This window comes from Pygocentrus nattereri, chromosome 25 (assembly GCF_015220715.1).
Source record: "Pygocentrus nattereri isolate fPygNat1 chromosome 25, fPygNat1.pri, whole genome shotgun sequence".
Classification (NCBI taxonomy): Eukaryota; Metazoa; Chordata; class Actinopteri; order Characiformes; family Serrasalmidae; genus Pygocentrus; species Pygocentrus nattereri.
In genome coordinates, this window is record NC_051235.1 from 1742501 (window position 1) to 1752500 (window position 10000).

A 10000-nucleotide genomic window follows, 5' to 3' on the forward strand; every position below is an offset into this window, starting at 1 on the left:
GTGTCCTGAAAACATCAGCACCTACAAAACCACACACACTTATACACACTAACATGCTGGACTGTGCAAAAGTCAGAGAACCCTCCCTCCAGTCAAAACAGCCATCAAGTACTTCATTTTTCAGGACAGATTTGTGAGAAGAAGAAGCTACAGAGAAAACGAGACTCCACATACAACCACCTGGAAGACCTGGTAGACACCAAAACTGCCCCATCAGATAAGCAGCACTGAAAGCTTTGATCTCAGAGAGAGAGGAGAAGATCAAGCTGCTTCAGATCTGAAAACATCCACAGGTGTTTCTGTCCATCCTTCCACTGTGAGAAGACCACTCAGCGCTGTGGGTCTGAAAGGACGTGTAGCTGATCAAGAAGAACCTCACTGAGAAAAGGAGACGGACGCATCAAACAAAGAAGCTGGACGATGGACTGACCGCCCCAGAGTCCAGACCTCAACATCACTAGCCGGGTTTCCCTTCAAACGTTTTGCAAATATTGTGTACATTTATGAAATTTCAGCAGAAAAAAGTCAAATGAAGTCCCATTTTCCATTCACTGCAAAGAAACTTTAGATGATGTATGCTGCTGTGATTAGGAGCTGCATCAAAACGAGCAGGTTGGAGAGATTTAACTTTAATCTTTACATCTTTACAGCCATTTGCCACTTTTTTATGGCTGTGTTTTTGCAGCTCAGAGACGCCAGACAGGATGAGTAGTTGGTGCCTAATGAGGTCTGAAATCTCTGTGCCCCCCAACAAACACCCACTGCGCACTGGAAGGCAAACACACCAGCCAGTTCTGGAGCACATTGTGCAGAGCCATTGGTCAAACCTGCTTTGATCAGGAATTTCAGAATCTCAAAAACAACCTTCAGAAAGCTATCAGCCACAATCGGACCTTCCGTAAAGTCAATCAGTTCTTGCGGCTTGATATTGTTATGCACCCGGGGAGTTAAGCAAGAATCAAACTCACAACCCTAATGTTCATAGTCGAGAGCACTAAGGGACGAACCATCTGGTGGACAGTAAGGGACGGGCTCAAGCGCAGAGCAACTGAGGGTCAGGGAAAAGATAAATGCCAAAAAGAGAAAAAGGGCCAAGAGCAGGGAACCACGCAGGACAAGGAATAAAATAAATACAATGAGAGAATCTCTCCCTTGCTTCTCGCTAAACACGGCGGGCAAGAGAACATTATTTTTTTAATACTTGTGCTGGAAATCAACTAGAGGAAAAGCAAAGGGCTCGAAACTTGAGAAAGAAATTAAAAGCACGTGTCAGAGCGTCCTGCATGTTGCAGCATGAACTCAAGACTGAGTGGCGAGCAACGTGTAGGCACACCTTAAGTAGGAAGCACGCAGCTTCTTTTCCATCCTCTTTCTTGCTTTTCAGCTTTAGCAATATTCTAATTTTTCCACCTTTGTCCCCCCTGTTTGCAGTATTTGTGTGGAATTTCGGGCTTTTCCATTCAGACATTTAAAAAATTTCAGGTTGATGGAAAACTGAGTGTGTATAGATTACCTCAGAAAATGATCAACCAGCTTCTAAGACTGAACTTTGGAGGTGTGTCTGCAGATTCTTTGAGGAGCTGAAAGTGAGTCTCCTGAAAAGAATGGAGGCTGAATGAATTGAAAGAGTGACTCACTGACCCTCACACAGCTGAGATTAGATCTGGCTGCTGGGGATTCTGGGCAATTTTCTGTTAAATGTGTTTTTTTCTGATGATGAAAATAACTATAACTATAATAAGAATAGTTTGTACATAATGGCATATTTGACTGGACATTAAATCAAGGAAGAGTCTCTGACTTTTGCACTGTATATCTGCACGTCTGCACAGATCACCTTCACACACATTGCATCCCACCGTTGAAGACGCACCTCCATGAGTCTGCACTGCGCTGTATTCGGGCTGGTGTGCGTATGTATGTTTAACAGCAAAGGTTTAACGAATGTATCATAAATGGGCATTTCAGCCGCCTTGTATCTACACTCACTGTCCACTTTATCAGCTCCACTGACCATACAGTTTCACTCTGTAGTTCTACAGTTACAGATTGTTTTCCTGCATACTTTGTTACCCTGTACTTCAGTGGCCACTGACGTGGTGGTGGTGGTGGTGGTGTGTTAGTGATGGGGTGTTCGCCAGCTTGGATTGGGAATTTTCTGTTCCACCTTAAATGGTGCTGCGGTTACAGTCTGGTCATTTAAGAAGCTGGTGAATAGGAAGCCCTTCAGCCTAAAGATCATCAGCTGCTGACAGTTCGGTTCTTGTGAAGGGACCGAAGCCTGGAGCTGCATTTCTGCACTCAGTATGACGTTTTCATTGCTGCTGCTCTGTTGTTGTTGTATCACTGGGCTGGGGTATGCAAATTTTGACTGTTATGTATCACTTATATAGAGATATAGAACATGGTGGAACCGATACAGGATAGTAAATATAGAACATAGTGGAACACATGTAGAACATGGGGAACACATTTAAGATGGTAGATGTAGAACATGATGCAACACATACAGGATGCTAGATGTGGAACATGGTGAGAAAAAAGTTTGAGTTTAAGGCAGGATTACAGCTCCAGAAGTAAGTCAGGAGTTTTTTGGGTACTGCTGTTGTGTGCTGATGTCCAGGGCGGTATGTGAGCTGCTGTCCAGGGTTGGTCATGAGCTGCTGTCCAGGGTTGGTCATGAGCTGCTGTCCAGGGTTGCTCATGAGCTGCTGTCCAGGGTGGTACATGTGCTGCTGTCCAGGGCAGGTCGTGAGTTGCTGTCCAGGGCGGTACGTGAGCTGCTGTCCAGGGTGGGTCGTGAGCTCCTGTCCAGGGCAGTACATAAGCAATACTCTATCATCAGTATGTCCTGCTAGAGCTTTTTATAATGTTACAGTGTGGGTGTGGTTGGTTTGTTTTCAGTGTGTGGTGTGGGAGTGGTTTGTAGTGAGGTGTGTGATGTGCAGTTGTGGACGAAGTACACAAACCATGTACTGGAGTTAAAGTCGAGACCCCCAGGGTAAAATATTCCTCCAGTAAAAGTAGAAGTTCCTCCCTTTAGACCTCCACTTGAGTAAAAGTACTAAAGTATTTCCCTTCAAATGTACTTAAGTATAAAGTAAAAGTACTAAAAGAGTAATTCTGGCTCTGATGTCCTGTTATCATTTTTATAACCAGACTGGCTTCATGAACTCATTTCAGGTGAAAGTCCTCCAGCGTCTCTCTTGGTAAACCAGTCTTTTAATAGAACGTCATTAATTAGTGACGCTGACGTCTATTAAAATGATCAGAAGCACAAAACACTGAAGGTAAACAGTTTCCATCAGGGAGAACCGAGTGGCTCTGAAATCACTTTTTACACACAAGCAAAGTTTCAGTTTCAGATTTATTTACAACTTAGTTCCAAGTTTAAGTTGAATAAAAACTGGCTTTAAACTCAGGATCACAGATGAGCTCCTTTACTATGTTGATCTGTAGGCGTCTGTTCATAAACATAAACCAGCCCAAACTCATTTACTATAAAATGAACTGGTGTTTGTAGAAATTCAGAAAAAAGCCGCGTCAGTCTCGACTGCATATGTGGACATATTTCTATATTGAGCTCTATTTACACAAAGTTAGGTTAGTTCATCATTTATGTTGAACAGACTCTCCCAAAGTTTTACGCTGCTGCGCTGACGTTGAACCGCGTGCTGCACTGGGTCGGTATGACCAACAGGTCAAAACCAGCTCTAAACAAAGTGACCGCTGGGCCCTGATTGGTGCTCTGGCTTTGCGCTTCTTTCGTTTTGACATGTTACGTTTTTATACACACAGAAACCAAAAGGAACGACAGATTTCTCAAAATGTAGGAGGAAAAAGTCGGATATTAGACTCTGAAATGTAGTGGAGTGAAAGGAGAAAGTCCAGAACGGAGAAACTTCAGTACAGATACACCAAAAATACTAAAGTACAGAAACTAATTACATTTACTCAGTTACTCAGATACTCAGTTACTCAGATACTCAGTTACTGTCCATCACTGGTAATGTGGGTGTGGTTTCTGTTTCCAGGTGCTCAGCGAACTGGACCGGCACACAGTGTGAAAGACCTGCCCCCAAGAACAACCGGACCGACAACGTCAGCGAGAGTGAGCCTGACCTTCCTATTCTTTGTGTATTCGTCTCCTTATGGGGTCTTGCACTGATTCCAGAAACAAAACACAGTGAAACTAAACTTAACCTCTTAAGATTTGAGCTTTTAGTTTTTTGACCAAAAGCCAAATTTTCTGTAAAATAAATGCAAGTAATTTATATGACCAGCAAAAACAACCCCCCCCCCCCTCCTCCCCATATACTAATATTTTGTTATAACAAGTATAGCAATGCAAGTATTTACACATAAGACTTGTTTTTTGCTCATATTTTTTATTTCATGCACTTATTGATGTTATTGGCTGGCCGCTGGCATGTCGTAGTAGGTTACTGACCTTAGGTTAGGCAGGGAATTGAAATGATGGGACTTCATCACTAGACTTCGACTGCATGAATCGTCTTGAGTCATTACACGAGTCGGTGGCTGATATTTATCCCCATATTGCTGTTTATTACAACTGGCTGTCCCACTCTGTTCTTTTGGCCTGGTCTTATCAAATAATAAACAGAATAAACAGGCCTTAAGTCTATGATTGTAGGAGCTTCGCATGTCGTTTGGGGAGTTTTCCCAACCCCTGTGGCTTTAATAGAACAGCACAGTGCTGCTTTCCTGTGCTGTAATTCCAGCTCAATGGCATTTTGGATGTACCTTTTTGCCTTCAGTAATAATTCTCAGGCACTCTTCTCAGCGGGCGCAGTCTTTATTGCACTTTAATGTCCGTTTCTCCATGGAGCCCATAGTGGCCCATCCTGCTGTTTGATTTGCTGACATTTCAGTGCAGATTTCTGCCTGGCATTTGAGCACCGTTAGAGGAGGCAGAGGGCTGGAGGTTTCTCCAGAGAGACGGAAATGACCGGACTTAATGCAGCTGCAGGACTGAGGATTGATATTTTCAAATAGAATGGAGTATGAGAAAGAGAAGTTGTTTTGCTATGGTAAGTCTACAGCAGTCTATGGGTCTGGCTGAGGTCAGAGGAAAGACTGGACAGTTGGATAGCATACAACAAGCATTTGTGGCTGAAGAATCTCTTAGCATTATAGAGACTTTATGTGGTTTATCTTTTTTTTTTAGCGATGAGATGCTCAGAAATTTCCACTGTCGACTGGGGACTGACTGAGAGACTTTGCATCACTGCGGCAGAGATTGACTAGGCCATGGGCTGGGAGACTACTCACCACAGTAGTGGAGTTTGACTGGGCCACAAACCAGGACACTTTTCACAATGGTAGTAGAGTTTGACTAGGCTGTGAGCCGGGACACTACTCACCACGGTAGTAGAGTTTGACTAGGCTGTGAGCCGGGACACTTCTCACCACGGTAGTAGAGTTTGACTAGGCTGTGAGCCGGGACACTTCTCACCACGGTAGTAGAGTTTGACTAGGCTGTGAGCTGGGACACTTCTCACCGCTTTATTGGAGTTTGACTAGGCCGTGAGCCAGGACACTACTCATCGCGGTAGTAGAGTTTGACTAGGCCGTGAGCCAGGACACTACTCACCACGGTAGTAGAGTTTGACTAGGCTGTGAGCCGGGACACTACTCACCACGGTAGTAGAGTTTGACTAGGCCGTGAGCCAGGACACTACTCACCACGGTAGTAGAGTTTGACTAGGCCGTGAGCTGGGACACTTCTCACCACGGTAGTAGAGTTTGACTAGGCTGTGAGCCGGGACACTACTCACCACGGTAGTAGAGTTTGACTAGGCTGTGAGCCGGGACACTACTCACCACGGTAGTAGAGTTTGACTAGGCTGTGAGCTGGGACACTTCTCACCGCTTTATTGGAGTTTGACTAGGCCGTGAGCCAGGACACTTCTCACCGCTTTATTGGAGTTTGACTAGGCCGTGAGCCAGGACACTACTCATCGCGGTAGTAGAGTTTGACTAGGCCGTGAGCCAGGACACTACTCACCACGGTAGTAGAGTTTGACTAGGCTGTGAGCCGGGACACTACTCACCACGGTAGTAGAGTTTGACTAGGCCGTGAGCCAGGACACTACTCACCACGGTAGTAGAGTTTGACTAGGCTGTGAGCCAGGACACTACTCACCACGGTAGTAGAGTTTGACTAGGCCGTGAGCCAGGACACTACTCATCGCGGTAGTAGAGTTTGACTAGGCTGTGAGCCAGGACACTTCTCACCACGGTAGTAGAGTTTGACTAGGCCGTGAGCCAGGACACTACTCACCACGGTAGTAGAGTTTGACTAGGCCGTGAGCCAGGACACTACTCATCGCGGTAGTAGAGTTTGACTAGGCCGTGAGCCAGGACACTACTCATCGCGGTAGTAGAGTTTGACTAGGCCGTGAGCCAGGACACTACTCATCGCGGTAGTAGAGTTTGACTAGGCTGTGAGCTGGGACACTTCTCACCGCTTTATTGGAGTTTGACTAGGCCGTGAGCCAGGACATTACTCATCGCGGTAGTAGAGTTTGACTAGGCCGTGAGCCAGGACACTTCTCACCACGGTAGTAGAGTTTGACTAGGCTGTGAGCCGGGACACTTCTCACCACGGTAGTAGAGTTTGACTAGGCTGTGAGCCGGGACACTTCTCACCACGGTAGTAGAGTTTGACTAGGCTGTGAGCCAGGACACTTCTCACCACGGTAGTGGAGTTTGACTAGGCTGTGAGCCGGGACACTACTCACTACGGTAGTAGAGTTTGACTAGGCTGTGAGCCGGGACACTTCTCACCACGGTAGTAGAGTTTGACTAGGCTGTGAGCCGGGACACTTCTCACCACGGTAGTAGAGTTTGACTAGGCTGTGAGCCGGGACACTTCTCACCACGGTAGTAGAGTTTGACTAGGCTGTGAGCCGGGACACTTCTCACCACGGTAGTAGAGTTTGACTAGGCCGTGAGCCAGGACACTACTCACCACGGTAGTAGAGTTTGACTAGGCTGTGAGCTGGGACACTTCTCACCGCTTTATTGGAGTTTGATTAGGCCGTGAGCCAGGACACTACTCATCGCGGTAGTAGAGTTTGACTAGGCCGTGAGCCAGGACACTACTCACCACGGTAGTAGAGTTTGACTAGGCTGTGAGCTGGGACACTTCTCACCACGGTAGTAGAGTTTGACTAGGCTGTGAGCCGGGACACTTCTCACCACGGTAGTAGAGTTTGACTAGGCTGTGAGCCGGGACACTTCTCACCACGGTAGTGGAGTTTGACTAGGCTGTGAGCCGGGACACTTCTCACCGCTTTATTGGAGTTTGACTAGGCTGTGAGCCGGGACACTTCTCACCACGGTAGTGGAGTTTGACTAGGCTGTGAGCCGGGACACTTCTCACCACGGTAGTAGAGTTTGACTAGGCTGTGAGCCGGGACACTTCTCACCACGGTAGTAGAGTTTGACTAGGCTGTGAGCTGGGACACTTCTCACCGCTTTATTGGAGTTTGACTAGGCCGTGAGCCAGGACACTACTCATCGCGGTAGTAGAGTTTGACTAGGCCGTGAGCCAGGACACTACTCACCACGGTAGTAGAGTTTGACTAGGCTGTGAGCCGGGACACTACTCACCACGGTAGTAGAGTTTGACTAGGCCGTGAGCCATGACACTACTCACCACGGTAGTAGAGTTTGACTAGGCTGTGAGCTGGGACACTTCTCACCGCTTTATTGGAGTTTGACTAGGCCATGAGCCAGGACACTTCTCACCGCTTTATTGGAGTTTGACTAGGCCGTGAGCCAGGACACTACTCACCACGGTAGTAGAGTTTGACTAGGCTGTGAGCCGGGACACTACTCACCACGGTAGTAGAGTTTGACTAGGCCGTGAGCCGGGACACTTCTCACCACGGTAGTAGAGTTTGACTAGGCTGTGAGCCGGGACACTTCTCACCACGGTAGTAGAGTTTGACTAGGCCGTGAGCCAGGACACTACTCACCACGGTAGTAGAGTTTGACTAGGCCGTGAGCCAGGACACTACTCATCGCGGTAGTAGAGTTTGACTAGGCCGTGAGCCAGGACACTACTCACCATGGTAGTAGAGTTTGACTAGGCTGTGAGCTGGGACACTTCTCACCGCTTTATTGGAGTTTGACTAGGCCGTGAGCCAGGACACTACTCACCACGGTAGTAGAGTTTGACTAGGCCGTGAGCCAGGACACTACTCACCACGGTAGTAGAGTTTGACTAGGCCGTGAGCCAGGACACTACTCACCACGGTAGTAGAGTTTGACTAGGCTGTGAGCCGGGACACTTCTCACCGCTTTATTGGAGTTTGACTAGGCCGTGAGCCAGGACACTTCTCACCACGGTAGTAGAGTTTGACTAGGCTGTGAGCTGGGACACTACTCACCACAGTAGTAGAGTTTGTCTAGGCCGTGAGCCGGGACACTTGTCACCGCTTTATTGGAGTTTGGCTAGGCCGTGAGCCGGGACACTTCTCACTGCCTTAGTTTGTTCTACAGTTCGTGATTAGGTTGAACTGGATTTTTGCAAACTTTTAGGAGTGCAGAGCATGAATAGGTCAGCGTGCTGTCAAAAACAACAACTAACCTGCATGTGATTCCCTGAATCCCGGTCCTTCTGATCCACTGACCTGCACAACTGCTTGTTTTCTCTCCAATAATACTCCCTATCCACCAGATGAAGGGTTTGGTAATGACATGCAGAGTTGAAGCAGAAGTGTCAGAACCAGAAACCGCTAATTCGTGCAGGTCAGGAGGTTCATCAGAAACAATGCCGCCCTAACCCACTTCGTCTTTCACCCCCTTTTTGATGTCCCTGGGACTAAATCGTGCTAATAAAACATGATTTCACAGCACGGCCCGGTGTGTCTCCTCCCTCTCTCTGCAACACAGCAGCTTTGAAGAAAATCAGGGCTCCACCGCGGCCCACCCTGATCAAACACGGATCTAACACAGAGGGAAGGCGTTCTAGATACGGCAATAACAGGAGCGGCATAGCCTCAGAGTTTAACCTTCCTTTACATGCACACGTCTACTGCTATTACTGTTGTTTTACTCTACAATGAATCTCATTACATAATAATTACATATTGCTTTACATACTGAATTATATTTGTTTATTTTCCAATGCCAGAAATGTAAAAAGTGGTTCAAATCAAACTCAAATCACAATAAAATATCTCGTGTTCTACCTACTAATATAAATGTGGAATGTTTATAATCTTTTTGGTGTTGCTAATGATAACTGGCTTTCTCTCACGTGTGTCTCAGGGAGCATCGCCATCATCGTCCCTCTGGTGCTGCTGGTGATCATCGTGGGCACCGTGACGGTGGGCGTGCTGGTCTGCAAACGACGACAAAGGTGACAGACGAATTGCAGAAGCTAGGACTGAAAGCCTTGCTGTACAAAAATATCCGCACAAAAACGTTACAGTGCTTGTTTACATTCACTGGCCACTGTATTGAGTCCACTTCACACCAGGCGCGGTAACCGTGCCACATGATCTGCTGTGCTGTGCCCAGTATGCTCCTGTATTAATCAGCGTAGCCTGTCACACGGAAAAACACCAAATTCCTTTGAGTAATGCTGTGAACACGCAGGCGTCTCCTCTTCATACGGCTGCACATCACCTGTTTAGAAAGCCAACAACAGTCATGGCAACTAGTGAGAGTGTTGGTACTGATCTCTTCGTCATCGACATGCTTCGTGATGCGTGTCTGTTGTGTCCAGCATGGAGTGGTTCCAGAGTAACACACACGCTGCATCGCATTTGGTGTGAAATCGGCTTTAGAAGCACCAATCATGTGCTTCCACTAACTGGCCACTTTATTAGAAACACCCACCTTGTGCTTCCACTAACTGGCCACTTTATTAGAAACACCCACCTTGTGCTTCCACTAACTGGCCACTTTATTAGAAACACCCACCTTGTGCTTCCACTAACTGGCCACTTTATTAGAAACACCA

The 10000-nt window shown here is 46.9% G+C and overlaps 1 protein-coding gene across 2 annotated transcripts in view; it reads left to right on the forward strand.

The window, feature by feature from the left end:
• Nucleotides 1-10000, forward strand: part of lrp1ba (low density lipoprotein receptor-related protein 1Ba) — a 421137-nt gene that overhangs the window by 399683 nt on the left and 11454 nt on the right. For both annotated transcript variants that reach the window (XM_037534585.1, XM_037534586.1), the window contains 2 exons: nt 4035-4111; nt 9304-9394. In XM_037534585.1, coding sequence (XP_037390482.1) covers nt 4035-4111; nt 9304-9394 — 168 coding nt within the window. The remainder of the gene's footprint in view (nt 1-4034; nt 4112-9303; nt 9395-10000) is intronic.